At 37.6% G+C, this 22,461-nt stretch overlaps 1 protein-coding gene across 1 annotated transcript in view; it reads right to left on the reverse strand.

Moving 5' to 3' along the window:
- Positions 1-8,317: 8,317 nt before the first annotated feature.
- The window catches only part of LOC127659413 (centromere protein F-like), a 36,680-nt gene continuing 22,536 nt past the window's right edge, over positions 8,318-22,461 (reverse strand). The window contains exons 10-17 of the mRNA XM_052149214.1: positions 21,060-21,182; positions 18,887-19,022; positions 14,832-17,251; positions 13,185-13,378; positions 12,777-12,921; positions 9,515-10,349; positions 9,224-9,380; positions 8,318-9,100 (exon numbers count right to left, since the gene is read on the reverse strand). Coding sequence (XP_052005174.1) covers positions 9,250-9,380; positions 9,515-10,349; positions 12,777-12,921; positions 13,185-13,378; positions 14,832-17,251; positions 18,887-19,022; positions 21,060-21,182 — 3,984 coding nt within the window. The 3' untranslated portion in view covers positions 8,318-9,100; positions 9,224-9,249. The remainder of the gene's footprint in view (positions 9,101-9,223; positions 9,381-9,514; positions 10,350-12,776; positions 12,922-13,184; positions 13,379-14,831; positions 17,252-18,886; positions 19,023-21,059; positions 21,183-22,461) is intronic.

The following is a 22,461-nucleotide window of genomic DNA, read 5'->3' on the forward strand; positions in this document are numbered from 1 at the left end:
TGCCAATGTATGTGTGTGAGAGAGAGAGTGAGTGAGAGAGAGAGAGAGAGAGAGAGAGAGAGAGAGAGAGAGAGAGAGAGAGATGGCAAGAAACAGAGAAGGGGGAGGATAGAGAGAGAACACAATCTCTCAAAAGACAGAAATTATTCACCAATTTAACCTGATAGTTTATTCATCTCATGCGTCTACAACATTCTTATCGACCACTCTTCTTCTATCCCCCTGTTTCTGTCCATTTGCAGGTATCCTTCTCATGACTGCACATAAACTACTGAGACGAGGTCGCAAAATAGAATGGCAATGTGCCTGCAATCATCTGTAGCCAGTCAAATAGTGAGCATTTTACATGTTAAATTACATGTAAATATGCTTAATAAATACACTTATATTAATCAAAAACTAATGTATGATTTATGTCACAATGCAGTAAAAATCGACAATTATAGTGAGATTAAAAGGAGGGATTATATCATTTTTGTGTTTATATTCATTACTGTAATGTCTTGACTCATTGTGTTGTCACTTGTCACAGAATGGTGTTACTCTGGGTGCTCAGTCCAAAAAACATGCAGTTTAAGTGAATTGGAAAATCTAAATTGCCTATAGGTGAGATTGTGAATGTGTATATGTCTGCGTGTGTATTGGTGACATGGGGGGTTTCACTGCCTTTGGCTCGAGACAGGTGGGATAGGCTCCAGCACTCCCCTGACCCTACATAGGACAAGCGGCAATAGCAAATGGATGGATGGATTAATGTTCACTAAAGTGTTAATAAGTTATTAAGCATTATAATAAGTGTTATTAAGCATTTATAATGTTTTAGGTAAAATGTCTAATTATTTGGCAGGTATTGCATGAAAGTCACCCTTTGTATGCATATGGTCATAACTGCATATCAGTGATTCAAATGAAGGAAAGAAATGGAGGAAACTAGTGGAACATTGGCAGGAGCACCAGTGCCTAGTCGATGTTTCCTCTGAACTGTACCACAACCGGGTGGAGAAAGAGAAGAGTTGGAGAGAACTTGCTAATTCTCTTGGACAGTCAGGTAAGCAAATAGGTAGATTTTACAGTAGGAGGTACTTTTTCATATTGTAACCAATAAAATATATGATTAAAAACATACACATCATATTCTGAAATGCATAACATATGATCATGCATTTGGTTTCGTATCTCGTATCACTTCTCGCATGTACTCTGTTGTGAAACGTAATTTGGAGTCCAGGCAGAGTCGTCAAGAATTCATCAATAGTGAAATGTTTTGTAATGTGTTCACCCCTGTCGCCGTGTACATGTCTGTTCGCATGTGTGTGCACAGGTCCATCCGTGTGTGTGTATGTGTGTGCACAGGTCCAAGGCCTTTATGTCTGCAAGCACACATGCACATATGTGCTCATCTAACAGATGAACATGCTTCTGAACACTTATTTTATGTTTGTTTATTCATTTTCAATGGCCGGTCATTTTTGACCGGGAACAACTCAAGTGTGAGTTTGTGCCATTTTGTACAAAATAAAAGCATTTCAAAGCAAACTTCCTGGTTAAACATTAAACCACACTAGTGTGATAAATAGTACAAAATGTCTTCATATTTTATTTAATATTTCCAAAAATATCCACAAATAATGTTTTTTTTGTTCACTCAAAAATGGAGGTGCATAAACATTTGCTAATATTACAGCTGTAAATCTCATTCAGGTGAGATTCTGCTTGACCAAAAGTGTATAAATGAAACTTCTCACTCCTGCTATTTGAACTATATAGTTCCAGTATTAAAGGTGAATCTGCTTCCTATACTTCCTTCCCACATTGAGGTGGCACTAAACTGCAGTGAAAATGCAAGATCGGAAAACGTAATGCGAGTAGAGTTGAGGCGAGTCAAACCGTAACGTGCAGTAGAAAATTGGCAATAGTTTTGACTGTCACACCAGAGCAATGGCTGGTTTATATTTGTATATTCTATTTTGTACTGTTTGTATTTGTACTGAATTGAGCACTCAATAAAAACAATTGTTCACAAAAAAAAAAAAAAACTGCATAAGCTCAGGTAAGAGGCCAACAATCAATAAGTTTCAAACAGAAATACAAAACCTGTGCTAATTGAAAGAACGAGTTGACAAAATGTCTTATCCAATATTTGGTGATAATATAGCATAAAGAGATTTATAAGCAATTTTTTATATTTTGTTTTGGTTGGGGGTGTTTAATTTTGATACCCTGAGTGAGCAAAGTCAGAAAGTTTTAGTCCAGTAGGATAACATTAACATTAGCGTTTTACAGCAAAAGAAAATCTTCTTCGGGTCAAAATGACTGGACTGACTGTTATTTTTCCTCCATTTAATGAAAGTGAATGATGACTGAGACTGTTTCACACTGAAAGAAAGCCATGTGGACTTGGAACAATGTGAGGGTGAGTAAATAATGAAATAATTTTCAATTTTGTGTGAACTATCCCATTAAAGGAATGTCCTGTGTTCAATACAAGCTAATAATAAGCTCAGTCGACAGCATTTGAGGCAAAATGTTAGAAAAAATCAAGGTTACAGTGAGGCACTTATAATGGAAGTAAATGGGGCCAATTTTAGGAAGGTTTAAAGGCAGAAAAGTGAAGCTTATAATTTTATAAAATAATTTACTTTAACTCTTCTGTTAAAACTCATGTATCATTTGATCTGTAAATTAGTTTGAATTGTAATTTCTACAGCAATTTTAGGGTTTGCGGCATTATGTTGTCATGGCAACAAAGTTTAAATTTGTATATAACGTTACACAGACAAAATTACTAAGTGTTTTATTATGCTAAAATCATGTTAACAGGCACATTGTTTAAGTCTTTAAGCTATACTTTTGAAATAGTGAGTATTTTAACATTTACGGATTGCCCCCACAAGTAGAAATTAACTTTTATTGAATCCCGAATATAAATTTTATATTAAACTTTAGACTAAAAGATTTTTAAGAGATTGAGAATGATAAATTCAGTCCAGTGTGTCTGAACTTCTTACTGGTAGTGTGTGTATCTGTATTTGTTAATATTTGGCATATGGATGTAATTGTATTGCTCTATAAGCATCAGCTTGCACATTCTGGGCCACAATGAATAAAACAGCAGTGACATTGATGATAGCATGTGATTGGTTGGTGCAATGCTCCAATCATTCACTGTGTCTCTGATTGGTTTGAAGAATGCTGATGATGTATCACATATGATGTCAGCAAATGGATTTGGACTGTCAACAGTGTCTGCGGTCAACAGTGCAATGGTAAAGCATTAACATAAAACATGAAAGCTCAGAATTCAAAACATTCTGTATAAGGACTGCAGTGGGCCCTGTGGACCCGACCAAAGCACAGGAGAGATTAAACAGAGCTTCCCTTAACAGCACTTATCCAAAGACCATAATGGCCTTTCCACCCTTTAAAAGCTACGATATGATATCATATCCCTAGGCACACCTTTGATTTTTGCTTTAACTCCGACTAATATTTGGCTTTTGAAAACACAAGTGCATTACATCATGTACACTAGTTATCTGATAATACTACATGCTCAGTCACATTAGACGGAAAGCATAAAACAGTCATGGTGAAAAATCTGGACTCGGGACTAAATACAGACTCTTTGGACAATCTGTTCAGCCAAAAGACATAAACGAAGAGTATCTGAAAAATAGAGACAGTCAGAATTCAGCCAAAGACTTTTTACATCACTTTTTCTAAATGACCAATCAGAGATCAGTGACAGTGTGTAATAATAGTGACTTACTGGAAACTGTATTTCAATGAGTATATACACTGATCAGCCACATCATTAAAACCACCTACCTAATAATTATTGAAATAATTGTGTAGGTCCCCCTCATGCTGCCAATACAGTACCAACCCACATCTCAGAATAGCATTCTGAGATTATATTCTTATTCTCCTAAGCAATTCTGGCCTGGTTGCTACATGGGGTAACCTCCTCGTGGTTGCTATAACGTGGTTCTCGCTCTCAGTGGGTTGCATGGTGAGTTGTGCGTGGATGCTCTGGAGAAGAGTGTGAAGCCTCCAGGCGCTACGTCTCAACAATCCATGTGATAAGATGCGCGGATTGAAGGCCTCAGATGCGGAGGCAACTGAGATTCGTCCTCTGCCATGAGTCACTACGCTACCATGAGGATTTGGATAGCATTAGAAATTTTTTAATCTCAAAAAATTAGCATATTTCATCCGACCAATAAAAGAAGTGTTTTTAATACAAAAAAAGTCAACCTTCAAATAATTATGTTCAGTTATGCACTCAATACTTGGTCGGGAATCCTTTTGCAGAAATGACTGCTTCAATGCGGCGTGGCATGGAGGCAATCAGCCTGTGGCACTGCTGAGGTGTTATGGAGGCCCAGGATGCTTCGATAGCGGCCTTAAGCTCATCCAGAGTGTTGGGTCTTACGTCTCTCAACTTTCTCTTCACAATATCCCACAGATTCTCTATGGGGTTCAGGTCAGGAGAGTTGGCAGGCCAATTGAGCACAGTAATACCATGGTCAGTAAACCATTTACCAGTGGTTTTGGCACTGTGAGCAGGTGCCAGGTCGTGCTGAAAAATGAAATCTTCATCTCCATAAAGCTTTTCAGCAGATGGAAGCATGAAGTGCTCCAAAATCTCCTGATAGCTAGCTGCATTGACCCTGCCCTTGATAAAACACAGTGGACCAACACCAGCAGCTGACATGGCACCCCAGACCATCACTGACTGTGGGTACTTGACACTGGACTTCAGGCATTTTGGCATTTCCTTCTCCCCAGTCTTCCTCCAGACGCTGGCACCTTGATTTCCAAATGACATGCAAAATTTGCTTTCATCCGAAAAAAGTACTTTGGACCACTGAGCAACAGTCCAGTGCTGCTTCTCTGTAGCCCATTTCCTGCACACGCCTGTGCACGGTGGCTCTGGATGTTTCTACTCCAGACTCAGTCCACTGCTTCGGCAGGTCCCCCAAGGTCTGGAATCGGTCCTTCTCCACAATCTTCCTCAGGGTCCGGTCACCTCTTCTCGTTGTGCAGCGTTTTTTTGCCACACTTTTTCCTTCCCACAGACTTCCCACTGAGGTGCCTTGATACAGCACTCTGGGAACAGCCTATTTGTTCAGAAATTTCTTTCTGTGTCTTACCCTCTTGCTTGAGGGTGTCAATGATGGCCTTCTGGACAGCAGTCAGGTCGGCAGTCTTACCCATGATTGCGGTTTTGAGTAATGAAACAGGCTGGGAGTTTTTAAAAGCCTCAGGAATCTTTTGCAGGTGTTTAGAGTTAATTAGTTGATTCAGATGATTAGGTTAATAGCTCGTTTAGAGACCCTTTTCATGATATGCAAATTTTTTGAGATAGGAATTTTGGGTTTTCGTGAGCTGTATGCCAAAATCATCAGTATTAAAACAATAAAAGACCTGAAATATTTCAGTTGGTGTGCAATGAATCTAAAATATATGAAAGTTTAATTTGTATCATTACATTATGGAAAATAATGAACTTTATCACAATATGCTAATTTTCTGAGAAGGACCTGTATATTAGACTTTTAGTCCACTCAGAGGCCGAGATATTCTGAAATTGGAACAGAAAATTAGACTGAATATCAATAAACGAGCGCCACTTACATTTGAGAGCGGCATTTTGTGACGGAAGGTGATAGCAGCAAGTACTAGAAATAAGATTTTTTCCTCAATCTAATGGAATAAAATAAGACTATTCGGAGGGAGATGGAATGAATGCAACCAGAATTGCATAGGACAAATAAAAAATCATTGTTCATTATCCCTCTTATCAAACTGCTACTTAAAAATTAAAGAAATAATGGACATGAAATATTGATTTGATATTTTATTACCGGAGAAGGAATAGACCACAATGTGATATAAGACACATGCAACTCAAATAGCTATGTAGTAAATTTGTTGCCTGGGACAACGTTCAATTATACGGTTTAGTGCTCATTATCCAGTTTTCCTGACCAACCACTGGGTGATGCCATGGTGATTATAACACCATGGTAAACTATAACTTAATGGTGATAAATCAGGGCAATCAATTATGTATTAAAAAATATCAAGATTAAACCAATTTTGCATTTGATTTTGCACCCTACCCTGACCCCATGTCAATTTCATAAGTCTGAAAACTGACAGCTCCACTGAACAGAGTTCAGGGAACTTAAAAAGATAGTTCACCCAAAAAATGTAATTCTCTCAATATTTACTCACCCTCATGCCATCCCAGATGTGTATGACTTTTTTAATTTTCACCTGAACACAAACAAATATTTTAAAGAATATCTGCGCTCTTTAGGTCCATACAATGCAAGTGACTGATGATCAAAACATCTTCAGATGATGATAGGTGTGAGTCAGAAATAGCATTTCTTTTTTTATATCAATGTCCACTTTCACATTCTTCATGCATATTACCACCTAATGGGCAGGAAGGATAATTTATAGTAAAAAAGGACAGTTGAAGTCAGAAGTTTACATTCAATTAGGTTGAAGTCATTAAAACTCATCTTTTAACCACTCCACAGATTTCATAATAGCAAATTAAAAGTTTTAGCAAGTCGTTTAGGACATCTTCTTTGTGCATGACACAAATAATTTTTCCAACAATTTATAGACAGATTGTTTCACTTTTAATTGACTATATCACAATTCCAGTGGGTCAGAAGTTTACATACACTAAGCTAACTGTACCTTTAAACAGCTTGCAAAATTCCAGAATATGATGTCAAGCCTTTACACTCAGGAAGGAGATGCATTTTGTCTCCTAGAGATGAACATAGTTTGGTGTGAAAAGTGCAAATCAATCCTAGAACAACAGCAAAGGACCTTGTGAAGATGCTGGATAAACAGGTTGACAAGTATCTATATCCACAGTAAAACAAGTCCTATATCAAAATAACATGAAAGGCTGCTCAGCTAGGAAGAAGCCACTGCTCCAAAACCGCCATAAAAAAGCCAGACTACAGTTTGCAAGTGCACATGGGGATAAAGATCTTACTTTTTAAGAAATGACTTTTGGTCTGATGAAACAAAATTAAACTGATTGGCTATAATGACCATCATTATGTTTGGAGGGAAAAGGGTGAGGCTTGCAACCCTTGAAGAACACCATCCCAACTGTGAAGCATGGGGGTAGCAGCATCATGCTGTGGGGGTGCTTTGCTGCAAGAGGAACAGGTGCACTTCACAAAATAGATGGCATCATGTTAGATATATTTAAGCAAAATCTCAGGAAATCATCCAGGAAGTTAAAGCTCAGTCACAAATGGATCTTCCAAATGGACAATGACCCCAAGCATACTTCCAGAGTTGTGGCAAAATGGATTAAGGACAACAAAGTCAAGGTATTGGATTGGCCATCGCAAAGCCCTGACCTCAATCTGATAGAAAATTGTGGGCAGAACTGAAGGAGCATGTGCGAGCAAGTAGGGCTACAAACCTGACTCAGTTACACCAGTTCTGTCTGGAGGAATGGGCCAAAATTCCACTTATTGTGAGAAGTTTGTGGAAGGCTACCCAAGATGTTTGACCCAAATTAAACAATTTAATGGCAATTCTACAAAATACTAACAAAGTGTATGTAAACTTCTGACCCACTGGGAATGTGATGAAAGAAATAAAATCTGAAATAAATCATTCTCTCTACTATTATTCTGACATTTCACATTCTTAAATAAAGTAGTGATCCTAACTGACCTAAGACAGGGAATGTTTTCTATGATTAAATGTCAGGAATTGTGAACAACTGAGTTAAATGCATTTGGCTAAGGTGCATGTAAACTTCTGACTTCATCTTTTAATATTGATCCGTTTCTCACTCAAACCTATCATATTGTTTCTGAACATATAGATTTAAGCACTGGAGTCTAATGGATTACTTTTAAGCTGCCTTTGTGCTTTTTGGAGCTTCAATATTTTGTACCCATTCACTAGCATTGTGAGGACCTACAGAGCTGAGATATTGCATTGAAGGCTAGAAATGCTATAAACCAGTGAGACGCTCCAAAAACAGCACAAAAATACACTTTGTATTGTCTAATCAATGCTTTATATGTCTGCCTAAATGTCATGTTTTCTTAATTACATTTATTATATTTAGCTATTTATATTATATTTATGATTTTGATTATTATATTTGAATGATCTTTATTTGGGGGCCTATTTCAGCAAATACTTATATATTGCTAAATGAAATATTGATTTGATTAATCTGCATGTCGTGCTATTTGAATAAAAAATTAAATCAATTGACAGCCCTTATTTTTAATGAATCTAAAAACTTAAGACGTATTTTTTCAGATAAGGCAGACACAGTTTTCCAGAATGCAAATCTTAAAGTACAAAGCAACATATGTATTTCACTAACAAAGTTTAATAATGTAAACATACCCATCTAAAAATCATTTCACATTTAGAAGAAACATGCATTGTAGCAAATGTGTAGACAACACACACAAACAGAAAGCATAAAACACATGGACACACATACACTCAATTTAAATAAATTAATCTAATCAACAGTGCATCCATTCCTCCCATGCTTTATTACAAAGGGCCAGATAATATAAATACTCCACTGTGCGTTAGAAAGTTGTTAGACAGAGACACAAATAGAGAGAGAGAAACGGTCTTTCACAGTGAATCACCATACAAGGATTGGAAACAGGCTCATGGTGATCTGACTCTTACCACGCACACACACACACACACTCACAGAGTAGTGCATAAAGGAAAATCTACAAGGAGTGTCTGTCAATAAATAAGGCAATTCACAAACTTCAAGTCTTATAAAACAGAGGCTGACACCATCTCTATACAAACAAAAATATATTACATCAGTATCTAAGCAAATTTGCCTCCAGTACTCAAACAAAACTATATATGACATCAATATTCACAATAAGGCATTTCTTTAAAGCAAGTTAAAAAAAAAAAAAGCATTAAAGCCTTTAAATTCTAAACCATTTGATTCAGCCCAAAGATTATCATAAGTGTCCCACGATGTGCAGAGGAGGTACTGTTGACACTTAAAGAGGAAGTAAAATTCCTTTAATTCCAACAGAAGAGCCTAAAACAGGGCATAGAGAAAATGTGAATCATTTTTTATTACATTAGAATAATCAAAAAGAGCAGTGCAAATAATTTCAAATGCTTTTCTAAACATATTAAGGAGATGGAACACAGCAAATACCTATGCTGTATAGGTGCGTGAGAGTACTATGGCTCAATGTCTTCATCTTCCTCCTCGGGTGTGGCCTCTCTGCGTGGGAGGGGCATCGCATCAGTACCCAGTAGACCTCTACGCAGGACGTATGGACAAGCTGGCCCACTGGGGATATCAGCAAATCCTGCAAAAGAATAAGTATATATGTAATATAAAAGTAGTATGTATGTTTAGATGAGAATATATGTACACAAGATTTAAAAAAATACAAGTATATTTAAGTTATATACCCACAATTTTGGTCAGGGTTAATCTCACCTTTCATAACAACCTCTGGTAGACCGTACGGCTCGTATTCTGTATCATCGTGAGCAGCAGACATGCGGCTGCGGTTTTGTCGGATGCGTTCTGCGAGGTGAGCTGGGTTACTCATAGGGAACACCTTGGACAACAGCAGTTTGTCTGTAACAGATGGCAGGGGGGGAGAGTCTGCAGGCTCTTTAAAATCTTCCTCGGTCTCTAGCTCTACACCATCTGTCTGTGTGCTGGCATGGAGGAGAGGTCGCTTCTCTAGAGGCTGTCTGCTCTCCTCTGTCTGAGTGGACACACCCTGGACCTCCCTGACTTCCATTCTGTTAGGATATCCAGTGACATTGCTGACCTCTACCCTTTGACCCTGAGCAGCGTTAGAGTCGTTCTTGCTTCGTACCGAAACTTCTACAGTAGTGTGATATTTGTTCTGTTGATCTGTTGTGTCTCCACAACAATGGCCTTGTTGATCAAAAGCAGCAGTTTCCATAGTTTCAACCTCATTATGGCCAGAAATCTGGGCATTTTTAGGCCCATGGGACTCTGTGGTTGGCTTTGAGATGATTACTTTGGTTGAGAACAGAACATCGATTAAGGCATCTATTTGGCTGTTTTCTCCAGGTGCACCTGATTTGGTCTGATTCTGAGACATTGAGGCAGTCCTCTGCATCTCTGAATCATCATTATCTGTTAATTTGGTCTGATGAAGTGACTGTTTGTCTTTAGTGTTACTAGTCAGTATATCTGAGACACAGACTGGAGGACATTCGTTACCATGGTCAACATTGTTGCTCTGTTGAGCATTTTCTTTCGTCATTACCTTCTCATTTACAGTCATGAGGTCCTGAAAACAATTTAAAGTAGTAAAGGGTTATTTCTCCTAATAATTAATATTCTATCATCATTCACTCACCATCATGTCATTCCAAACTCATTTGAATTTCTTTCGTAGACTACACAAGGAAAAATCCACCAAGCGCCAGGTGCACTTTTCCATAAACAGGATCAGATGTGGTCGAGTTGCATCTCTCAGTAGTCATTAGTACTTTTGCATATTTATACTTGCATTTGGTTTTGGTTATGAGACGCATAAATAGGTATGGAATTGAGAACCAGCTCTTATTCGTGCTGCCCCGCTACTGAATCTACAGCACAAGTGTAGTCTGATTCCTGAACAAATGACTTCTATGAGTTGATTCTTGCTGAGTCTACAGCAAGCTGGCTGGTAGATGAAAAAAATTACCAGCCAGTCAGATTTCTTGCAGGCCAATTTTTTTTTATTGTTTTATTGCATTTTAAAAATGGATTTGAGAGACATGAGACAAATAAAAAATATTATATGAATGTTTAAAATTGATTTTTACAATTTTATTATTTATGAAATATTTAATTGCCTGTAAAAAAAAAAATTCTTCAGATTATTCACTTATTACAAAAAAACTAAATGTTTAGCACATATAATACAATAACAGTTCTTGAGTTATTTCCAGTGGGTCAAATAATTCAATCAGATTTATTCAGTCAGCCTCCAACTGATACAGAAGGCTTGTTAATTCACAAAAAAGGGTCATACGTTTGTGAATCGGACAACACTGGTAGAGCTGTAGTTGTTGATTCTCTCAAAAGAACCATCTGAAACAGTCATTTTTGGGAGATTTTGATTACACTGGTCACGCATTATCTTTCATTCAGTAGATTAAAAATAAATGTCTCAAGAGTCATTTGTTTAGATTCAATTTTGACAAAACAAATTTTTCATTTGTTAGTTCAGTAGCAGTGTTGCAGCGCTGAAAAACACTGCTTATTTTAGTCTGATTTCTGTCCGCATCGCTGGAAGGATGCATGTTAAATAACCGTTAACAAAACAGAATTTCATGAAAATCCCTCGGGTTTCTGTAAAACAATGCCATTATTACCAGAGTCTCTGTGTGTGTGTGTGGTGGGTAAATACAATTTACTTGCACATCCACTCGAAATCCAAGAGTGGTCTTCCCTTCTTTACGATAACAAGAATGGTCCTCAACATTGCCGTCATCTTTCTTTTATGTACTGCTAACTGAGGCTATCGATGATCAGCGGGAAACTAGCTAAAGGTCGTTCTGCCTAAACCCCTCTCAATTGACCTTGCTGACAGTAGGTCAACAGAGCCCCCTTCAGGACAAAACTGGAACATTCCTTTCAGAAGCTGACATGGCCACTAAGAGAAAGGAAAAAGCACCCGCCAGAACACAGGCCAATAGAAAAATTAACCACATTTGCCGCATGGCGGGTGTTTATTTCAGATCCAGTATAGTGTGATTCCCCAACAAATGACTCATACGAGTAGATTCTTTTGAATCTAAAGCACGAAACACATACAGCACAACCAGTGTAGTTCAATTAGTGAACAAATGGCTTTTATGAGCTGGTTCTTCTACAAAGTGACACACAGTGCAACCAATTTAATGTGGTTCCCAAACGAATGAGCTGATTCCTTTTAATTATGTAATTTCAGTCATGTCCAACTGGAAGCAAATAAAGTCTCGCAAGTCGTATGTACACAAGTCTCCGTATTTTTTTTTACGAGATTCCGACTTATAAAAACATCTTTGTGGAACTCATAATTAAGTAAACTAGGAATTATAGGAAAGCTCCAACTTGCCTGTTGTGACTATGTACAACGAAAATGGCAGCAGCCTCAACAGGTAGGTAAAGTTGACATGTATATTTCTATATATAATAACGTTTTACTATGGCCACTGCTGCCTGGAGTATTTTCCTTGTTTTGAAAACACTGTAAGATATATAGAGGTGAATTAATGAAGCAATCCATAGAAACAAATCATTTCTAAGGTTCAAGGATATTGTTTAGAATTTTTTGTTAATATATACAGAACAGTAGTTGAATTACGACCAACTATTGGATTGCATTTCAAATTTCTTTGAAAAGACATCAAGTCTTTGTAATGACTTTTTGCAAGATTTGTTTTAAATCTATTTCTGATTTGTTATATCTGCTTAGTTGAAACCTGAAATGATCTAATCATTTATCAACAGCCTGCTGACAACCGTAAATTGAACAATTTTCTAAATATAATAAACATATTCAATCATAAACATTCAATCAAAAAAGAACCTTTAAGGAATCAGAATCATAACCAAAATCATTAAATTCCTTATGATTCCTATCCCTGAAGCTGTTTGGCATCACCAATGTCAAACCTGAAGCCTTAATCACATTTCAGAATTTGTGAATATATAAAACACATGCATGTTATGAGACTTTACTTGCCTCAGCAGGTCCCCGAGATTCACTCACGTCATTCACCATATGCGTTTCAGGCAACACATGTTCCCCCAAGTTGGTCTGCTCATTCCGTTCCTCTAGTCCACACTGATATGTCATGTCTGTGACAGTGCACTGGTGCATCATGGTCCTATAGCAGACAGTGTGTAGACTGATGAGAAGGGAAAGGGTCTTGCATAAACTTCACTCATACGCAAGACCTGTGTTTACCTTCCCAAAATGTACTACCTCAGTACCAACATTCCTCAGTACCAACATTTCCATAATTCAATTTAAGAGCCTTACATTGCTTTCTAAATGCATTAGGAACAATCACAGTTTACACTACTGTACCGCTTATCACATACTTATCTTAAACAAATGTCAGTCAAATACCGCTGTACGGTATGTTACCTAGTCTGTTGGGACTGCATCTGTAGCTCGGTGGGTCTGCAGGGGAGGAATATCTCAAAATCTTTAAGTACGACGGTGGAGGAGTTGCTGCCCACTGTTTTTCCCATGACTGAGTTATTCCAGAATTCTAGTTCCTCAGCTTGTTTTTTGTTCTGCTCAGAGAGGTGCTGGATCTGAGCTTGTAGTGCTTGTATCTGGGGGTCACACAGAATATGGATCAAACAAATAAAAAATAAACTAGAGTCTATAGATTTGCTATCCCCATTTACACCTGGCATTAAGATGCATCTCAGGTGTCCAATCACATGTGGTCAGGTGAGACACATCACTTTTACACCTGGTCTCCAGTGACTATGAGCTCAAATTTCAAGGGGAGGGTCTCCGATTTCATGACGACGCACATCAATCACACTTTTCTTTCTAGATGCGGTTTAAATTTTATCCAATCACAAATGCAAAATTTTGAGCAGAATTCTCCATTATTTTAGAGGAGAACCTGTTTTAACTGAGCTTCAGACATGTGTACTTCTCATCTGTGTCACTACATGTTGATATCAGGCACATTTAAGGCGTTCTGGTAAGTTCTAGTGCATGTTTAGGTTTGCTGTTTTTCAAATTTTCAGATTGGATGGTTAATTATGCTTTTAAAGCCACTTGTAACCGGCAAAGTTTAATCTCTTGTTTTAGCACAGAGGTTGATTGACAGATGTATTGGCATTTAAAACTCAAATGTGATGTGGTCACATGCGTTTTTAACTTCCTCGGTAGGTGGTTTTTGTGATCCAATCACAAAACATTTTGAAGACGTTTGTACCTGTATTTAGCGTTGACCACTTTTGATTGGATTGTCCATCTTAATACCAGATGTAAACAGGGTCAATGTGATCACACTTTTCACCAGTTTATCATTTATCAGGCAAATAAAATAAACCACAAGCTGAATCACAAGTTACGTGCCAAAATGTAATACTTGGGGTTAGGGATTAAAAAAACTAACTCTCAAGCCCAAAACATACTCTTCGCAAGCAAGTAAATGCAGATACTTCTAGGTATGTAAGCTCGATTTAGAGCGTTGCGGCATTCTGAAATGTGTATATACGTCAGCATATAATGTATTTGTGTTGCATTCTCAACATTGCCGCTAGGGGATCTATAGCTGACATTAATGTGAACTGTCCACTTCTAAATTGAGTTTACTCTTTAAGTTAATTACCATCATAGAAGTGCAAGATAAGATCTATACATTTTTGGCAACTTACCTGATTAATAACACACTGGCACAAACATTTGAAGGTCACTATATTGCCTCCTTGAGTACTGAGGTTTGTTACTGCCACAGCAATGCAAGAACACCCGTTAAGCATGTTCAACTGGACCACACGTTGGCAACGTGTTGGCTATGTGCTTTGGTCTATGTTCAGGTACTTGCATCAAGTAGGATTCAGGCATTCAGAGCAATAATAATTTGCCATTTTTTTGTGATGTTTCCACTGAAATATTTAAATATGTTTTCAGCATCTGATATTTCTGCTCTCACTGTAAGTGAAATAACTGTGCAAACTGTCTGGCCCGATTGTGGAAACGCGCTTAATGAGACCAGGAACTACTAAGAATATAAAAGTAAAAAAGTTTTGACCTTAAATTTACCTGCTCCTGAAGAGAGTCAACCTCTGCTTTAGATGAGCAGTCATATTCACATCTTGTACTCTCCTCTTTGCCTTCCATATCTCCATCTTTAAAGTTTTCATCAAGTTCAACAGACTCCTCCTGTCCTAAGGGGGCGCTGTTTTGTTTTCCATCTGTTTTTGTTCCTGACGGACCATTGTTTTTAGTTTTGATCAAAGACAAGGCAGCATTTTGTTCAGAGATATTGTCTTTGTCCATGTGTCTTAGTTTCAATCTTAACCCTTCATTTTCTTGTCTAATGGACAGCAGTTCTTCTTTTGCCACGCCTCCCTCAAGAGCAAGCTCACCATTCTGAGCCTTCAACACATTCAGTTGAAGCTGAGCATCTTGTAATTGCTTTGTTACCCTTTCCAGCTCACTGACATCATCTGTGTTGTGTTCTGGAATGTCATGTTGAAAGTTCAGTACTCCCGACTGTTCAGTTTGCAAGTGAGAACTTGCTACAGTGGAGTACTCCGATTCCTTTGCGTTCTTATCAAGTATCTCAGAAAGAGCATGTGCTTCAGAATTTGGAGCATTTCCAGAATGTATGTCTGAAGTGATACATAATTCATGCAGCTTGGAAACTTCAGTCACTACTTGCAGCTTATGAGATATATCACTAATGTTGGTTTCTTCAATGGTTTCATTAACGGAGTGTTCAACAGGCAGCTGCACACTAGGCTGCAAGACCTTCAAAATGTTTGACATATCGTCATTAAAAATGTCATGGTCGCTAATGCTTGTGTTGCTGAAGACGGAATCACAACTAAGTTCTCTTGAGATCTCTATTGATGTTTCAGGATGTGTAGAGGCCTTATTGAGGATGATGTCCTCCCTAGTATGCGTTTCTTCTTCTAGAAGACAGATTTTCTCTTGACATTTTTGCAGTTCCTCGCACTTCCTCTGGAGGGTGCACTCTTTATGATGCAGCTCTCCGAGTAGGTTCTCAATATGTCTGCTTTGGCTTTCAAAAGCTTGGGTCAGAAGCTTGGTCTCTTTGGTCACTTGCTTCTGAAGGACTTCCAGCTTTCCTTGGGCTAGCTTTGCCTTTTCTGCCTCCCGGTCTCTTGCCCCCTTCAAGCACTCTACCTCCAAAACTAAAACAGTAGTGCTGTCCATTTCTGAAGCTTCTGTCCCTCTTATTTCAGTGGTTGATGTCCTGCTCTGTGTGGTTGTCCCTGGTTGTCCAAGATCCGTAATCACTTGCATTGTTCTGGTTTCTTTGCGGACCAAAGTGTTCTGAAGGTTCACAGAGTCACATATGGACTCTTGCAAATCATTTTCATTTTCTACAAGAGCTATCTTATCAGTGCTTATGTGGCATTCTAGTTGTAAATATGTCACAGGAAGATTGTCTTTTGATATCTTCTCTTCTAAACTCGCAGACTTGCGAAGATTGTCCAGCTCTTCTTGAAGCCGTGCAATCTTCAATCCTTCCATCTCTTCTTTTCTGATTTGCTGCTTCTTCTCTTCTCTCTCAAGCTCTCTTTCCTCCCGTTCCTGTGCAAGCTTGAGCTGAAGGTCTTCTAGCTCTTTTTTCATTCCCACCATCTCTTCCTTCATGGCTGTCTCCTTTTTCTCCATCTCAGCCAAGACTTCCTTCAGCCTTGTAGACTCTTTATCATCTTTCTCATTCTCTTCCAGTCTCTTCTCAGCTTCTCTTTCGAACACATCAAGAGATTCTCTCAGTTTTGTGGTCTCTTTCTTCTCTTGCTCCAGTTGGGTCTCCAGTTTGCAGATGCTCTCTTTGAGCTCAAGAGTTTTGTCGCGTTGCTGCTCTGTCTGGGTCGAGTGTTTGCGGCTCAGCTGTTTCAGTTTAGTCCTTGCCTCCGTTTCTGCCCTCCTCTGAGACTCGAGGTCCTCAAGTCGCTTCTGAAGCTCATATTTAACCTCTCTAAGTTCATCACGAAGCTCTGCATTCTCCTTCTTTAGATTTTTTTGAGACGTGGGGTCACATTTTTCTGGGTTACCTGAGGTGGCATTTCCAACATCTGTCAGTAGGTTGCAAGAGGTGTCTGATTCACTTTTAGTCATTGTGGCATTAATTGAACCAGACGTAAATGATATGCCGGTCTCTTGTTCTGTAACAGAGATGTCCACATCAGCTTCACTCATTCTTAGAGATCCACTTTGATGTGTTATGACTCTTTTTCTTGACTCCTCAGAATCAAAGTTCCCAATGTGCTCAGAATCGATGCCCTCTCCTGGTTCTCTGCCTGAGGGGTACTTCTTACTCTCCTCTTCTCTAGTTCTCCCTGTTTTTAGAGCTCTCTTTTTCTGAGTGGAGTGTTGGTATGGAGGAGAGCGGTCACGGTGGAGTGAAATGGAGGGCGAGAAGCAGTCTCCTACAGAGCTGATGTGAGAAACAGACACTGCTGGAGGAGCAGCAGCCAGCTGAGCTAAAGATAAAAGAAAAATTAAGAAAACAGAAAAGGAGGAAATCAATTCACTGGCACATTCAATAACCTACTTAATAATAATCATACAAATGTCTGGCGGTTCATTAGTGATTTTATGATGGTTTAAGGGAAAACAAAAAGGTTCACAAAAAAAATCATCATTTACATCTTTATGCTGTCTCGAACTTGTATTACTTTCTTGCTTCTGCAATAAACAAGTTGATATTTTGAAGGATGCATGAGTTGATTTTGCCCATATAACTTATGTTAATGGGTCCAAACTTTTCAAGCCCCAAAAAGCACATACGGTATCAAGAAAGTAATCCATAAGACTAGAGTTGTTCAAACCATGTCTTCTGAAACTATACAACTTTGGGTGAAAACAGACCAAAATGTATTCATTCTACATCTTGACAGCCACAGTCTCCTTGGCACATTAATGATAGAAGCTCACTCACACAATTCCACATGCTTGGCACAAGCACAGAACGCTCTACATGGACCAGATACCGTATTGCCAGGTTTAAGGTTTTCACGCCCAGTTGGGCTGTTTTTAAAATGCAGATGAGAGTTAAAATTATAGAATCTCCAGTTGAAGTTTTTGAGGATACTTTTAAAATGTACCACGATTGCCAAAATGTTGATGGTAAACACTAGAAAATAAAAATGCAATGTCTTACTGATGTATAAAGAAACTGGGATTGAGCACCTGGCAACCTGGTGCAGCATCAAATCATCTCTGTCCTGAAGCCTGCACTCCATTCCATTTTGCCCAATGTCAAGATTTATAGTGAATAAATACAATTTGGTCTGTTTCTCATCCAAAGCAAATGTATAGCTTCAGAAGACATGGATTTAACCACTTGATTCATATAGATTACCTTTATACTGCCATTATTTCCTTTTTGAAGCTTGAAAATGTTGGTTCCCATTGATGTACATTGAATGGATATATTCACATAATATCTCAAAGTATCTCGCTTTGTGTTTCATAGAAGAAAAAAGTTGAATGAGTTTGTGACAGTATGAGTGTGAGTAAATTATAAGAGAATAATTTTTGGGTGAACTATCCCATTAAGGGGTGTAAGGCATGGCACAGAGTATAGTTCAGGGAAAGGCCAGGAAGGTTGACTAATCGACCAACAAGTCGAAGAGAGTATTTAAGCATTTTTGTTGTATTATAATACATGTTATAGGCACAATTTTCCAGGACATTTCAAGGACATTTTATGTGCTCAACGGGTGTAATATTTAAGCAAAAACACATGATGGTCATGATGTATATTGTGATTATTTGATATTTTTTCTGAATTCTTAGTCAACAGTTTAATTACATTTTGTTATTAAAAAAAAAAAAAAAGCTCATACTTAAGTGCAACTAATAATGTGCAATGAATAATTACAGTAATTGATAATAATAGTCACATCTGGAGTGAGCAATAGCAATACACTTTTTTTTTTTACTAGACTGTCTGTTTAAATCATGACAGACTTCTTGTACAATGTGATTTTGGAAGGTGCACTGTTGAAATTTGGTCAAAAGAGGGTGCCAAACACATGAGATATGAGGAAAAGGGCAGGGCTAACACACACAAAATCTTTGTACGTGGGGGACCAGATTTTTCCCCGTCTCACCCTGCAGTTCTTTAATAAGCTTGAGGGCCTCAGCAAGCTCCTCAGTCAGTCTTTTCACCTCCTCCTGCAGAGCTTTCTCCTGTTTCTTCATCTGCCCCAGAGACACAGTGAGACTCTCACTCTCCCTCAGTGCCTCCTAAAGGACAGGATGAGATGTGCATGGTCACAATAACAAACAGGCTTGACAAACATTTTACATGACTATTATATATATTTAAATATGCAACAATAAAAAAAAAAAAAACTGTATTGTTTAAAACGGACAGAATTTCAATAATAAAAACAGAAGCAAAGAGAAGCCTTGTAACTAAACATTTTAAGCATAGAAGCGTTCAGAACAGGGCATGTCTGCAAAAGCACACACCTAATAAAACAAAATTAAGATATTCAAACAGACAAAGAGTTTGAATCAAACGGAAATCCTGATCTTCATATAATATTACACTGCACTGACTCATGTCTTTTATAAAAGTTCTTCAAACAGCATAAAAGTTTTTGGTGATTATAATACAAGCTGAATGCAGTCTAAAAATAAAGCGATTAAACCCATGCCCCAGCATGAAACACTAGTCATAAGGAGATAATGGTGCTATATCTCAGTCTCCGTTCTGCTTAGTCAGTAACAGTATTGTTGCACTGAGAGCTTGGTCTGAACTGTCTGTGTGTTAGGGCTGGCCGATTTAGCTAAAAAAAATGAAAATAATTCTACACTTGTTACTGACTAATTAACAACATTTGATCGGGTGTTTCTTCAAATTCGGGTCTCAAAGTCTCTATAAACTCTTTTCAAAATGTTTTTTTTTTTTTTTTGTCCAACAAAAAAAAGTGTATGTACATGTGCACAGTGCATTTCTGCCATTTTTTGTTGTTGTTGTTGTGAATATCTATCACAGTGTAATTTCCAGCACATCTCAAATTTTGAGCACAAACCATGAAAATGACATACCTGAACTTAAATGGTTGCATTTACTGGACCCGTTGGAGTATGGACACAGTTGTAGTATTTTTTCAATGAAGACATTTTGGGCTTTATTTCCAAAGTTTCCGAATTAATATATGTTCTATATTAATAATTTTTTATATATTTTCTAAAGTTATAGAAGCTGAAGTTTATAGTATTGGAAATAGTTTGTGCTGAACATGTTTTTATAAACAAAAAAAAAAATAATACAACCCAGAAATACAATGTTCTCAAAGCCAGAAGTCTAAAGAAGTTACGTTTCAAATTTGAAGATGATCGAACAAAAAATGAGGTTCCTGCAAGCTTATTCTCTAAATATCACTGCCAGTGTACAGAGTAAAATTAAGGCTCCGCCTTTCAAGACGACACAAAATCTGACTACACTGCTATGAATAAAACTCCGCTGCATTTTTAAAAATAGACTTTGGAGACAGGCTCATTTGGTTTATGATACTCTAATATATAAGATAATATACAGTTTTACAACATGATTGCTGCTCAGATTTCATAGTTAGACGTCACCACCGCATGTGGGAAATGCATATCAACAGGTTAATAGAATCCTACGGTGGAAATTACGCTGATGAAAATGACATTTTTTATGTTTTTTTTTTTTTTTATAATAAATTGCTACCATTTTAATTGTACTTTAACAAATTCATTTTTACACAATAAATATTGAAATGGTTTGTGTTTATTTTACGGTTTAAATTTTTTTAAACATGAAATAACTTGAATTTTTATCATGGATTTTCATAGATTAATATTAAAAGTCTGGGTCTGGGACAAGACTAAAACAGTCAAATCTAAACATAAAAAGTCATTTGAAAAGAACCAACAATAAATAAATGTCTGATAACAAGTTTCCAGTTCTGTTTTAGAGACCTTCATGTAAAAAAAAAAAAAAAAGAATTAAAAAAAATATTGAAACTGGTTTTGTTGAATCCTTGAAGAAGTAGGAGAAACACCCAATCATTTTTATTTGTATAAACCAATAAACAATACATAGTGATAAACCACAATATTTTCCTCCATGTATTTTTTTACAGAAACAATTTTAAGCATATAGAATGCCATACAGGGAATTCTGAGATCAATTTTGAGTGATGATGCAAATTAATCTTTAGATCAGTGCTAAAAAAAATTATGTAATTTCAGTGCCACACAGAATTCTGGTTTCTATAATTCTGTAGTGCGTGTTTGTTGTAGTACCGTGAGTTTGGCCTCTGTCTGTGTCTCTCTTTTCTGACTCTCTCTCAGGTCAGTCTCCGTGTTCTTCAGTGTTCCTCTTACTTCCAATAGATCTCTCTCCAAACCCTGCTTCTGCAAACAAACCTGAAATGTTTTCATGAAATGTTAATTTTCAACATACTGTTTGAGAGGTAGATTGAATCATGTCACTCATTTTCAGCTGTTATATGAAGTTATGATCTATGACAAACAAATTATTTTATGGGTTTATTCATTGAACACACACAATACAAAATGTAGATGTCCTTTTTAGTCCTGTGGTGTTCAAACATCATGCTATAAATATAAAACATCCTTAAAATCATGCATTTTACAGTCACCATACAGCACCACATTTAAAAGAACAGTTCACCCAAACAGGAAAATTCTCTCATCATTTACTCACCCTCATGTCATCCCAGATGTGTATGACATTCTTTCTTCTGCGGAACACAAATATTTTGAGTATCTCAGCTCTGTAGGTCCAAAACTTTGAAGTTTCAAAAAGCACAGAAGGCACTCAAGGCAGCATAAAAGTAATCCATATGATCAAATCGGTTTTGGGAACATACCAAACTGTAACTCCTTTTTCACTATAAATCTTGACATTGGGGGCCTGGGTATCTCAGCGAGTATTGATGCGATCTACCACACCTGTAGTCTTAAGTTTGAATCCAGGGCGTGCTGAGTGACTCCAGTTCAAACAACCAATTGGTCCGGTTGCTAGAATGGGTACAGTCACATGGGGTAACCTCCTCGTGGTCACAATAATGTGGTTCTCGCTCTCGGTGGGGCGCGTGGAGAGTCCTGCGTGGATACTGCAGAGAATAGCGTAAAGCCTCCACACGTGATTAGATGGCCGGTTCCCACCCAAAACCAACAGGATAACTTCTGAAGACATTGATTTAAACACTGGAGTTTTATGGATTATTTTTATAATGCCTTTATGTACTTTTTGGAGCATCAAAGTTTTAGTCACCATTCACTTGCATTATATGAACCTACAGAGCTGAAATATTCTTCTAAAAACTTTTGTTTCTGTTCATCAGAAGGAAAGTCATACACATCTGTGATGGCATGAGGGTGAGAAAATTATGAAACGGGCCGGACTTTGGACACCCCTGTATTTAACTGAATAGGTCATACAATGTTTACTGTGCTGAATCAATAGGTTAGAGTGTAAATCAATAATTAACGTCTCTTAAAATCAACATTAAACACATTCCAAACCCACTGTACACATATGATGTGACGCATTAACGACAAGATTTGATCTTTAGGAATTGATTGAATTGTGAAAAGTAGTCACTATTTTACAGGACGTCGGAAGGGAAGAGTTGAAAAATAAGAGAGCTTGGTGATGTCAGAGATCGAGCAAGTTAAT

Source organism: Xyrauchen texanus, chromosome 19 (genome assembly GCF_025860055.1).
Source record: "Xyrauchen texanus isolate HMW12.3.18 chromosome 19, RBS_HiC_50CHRs, whole genome shotgun sequence".
NCBI lineage: Eukaryota > Metazoa > Chordata > Actinopteri > Cypriniformes > Catostomidae > Xyrauchen > Xyrauchen texanus.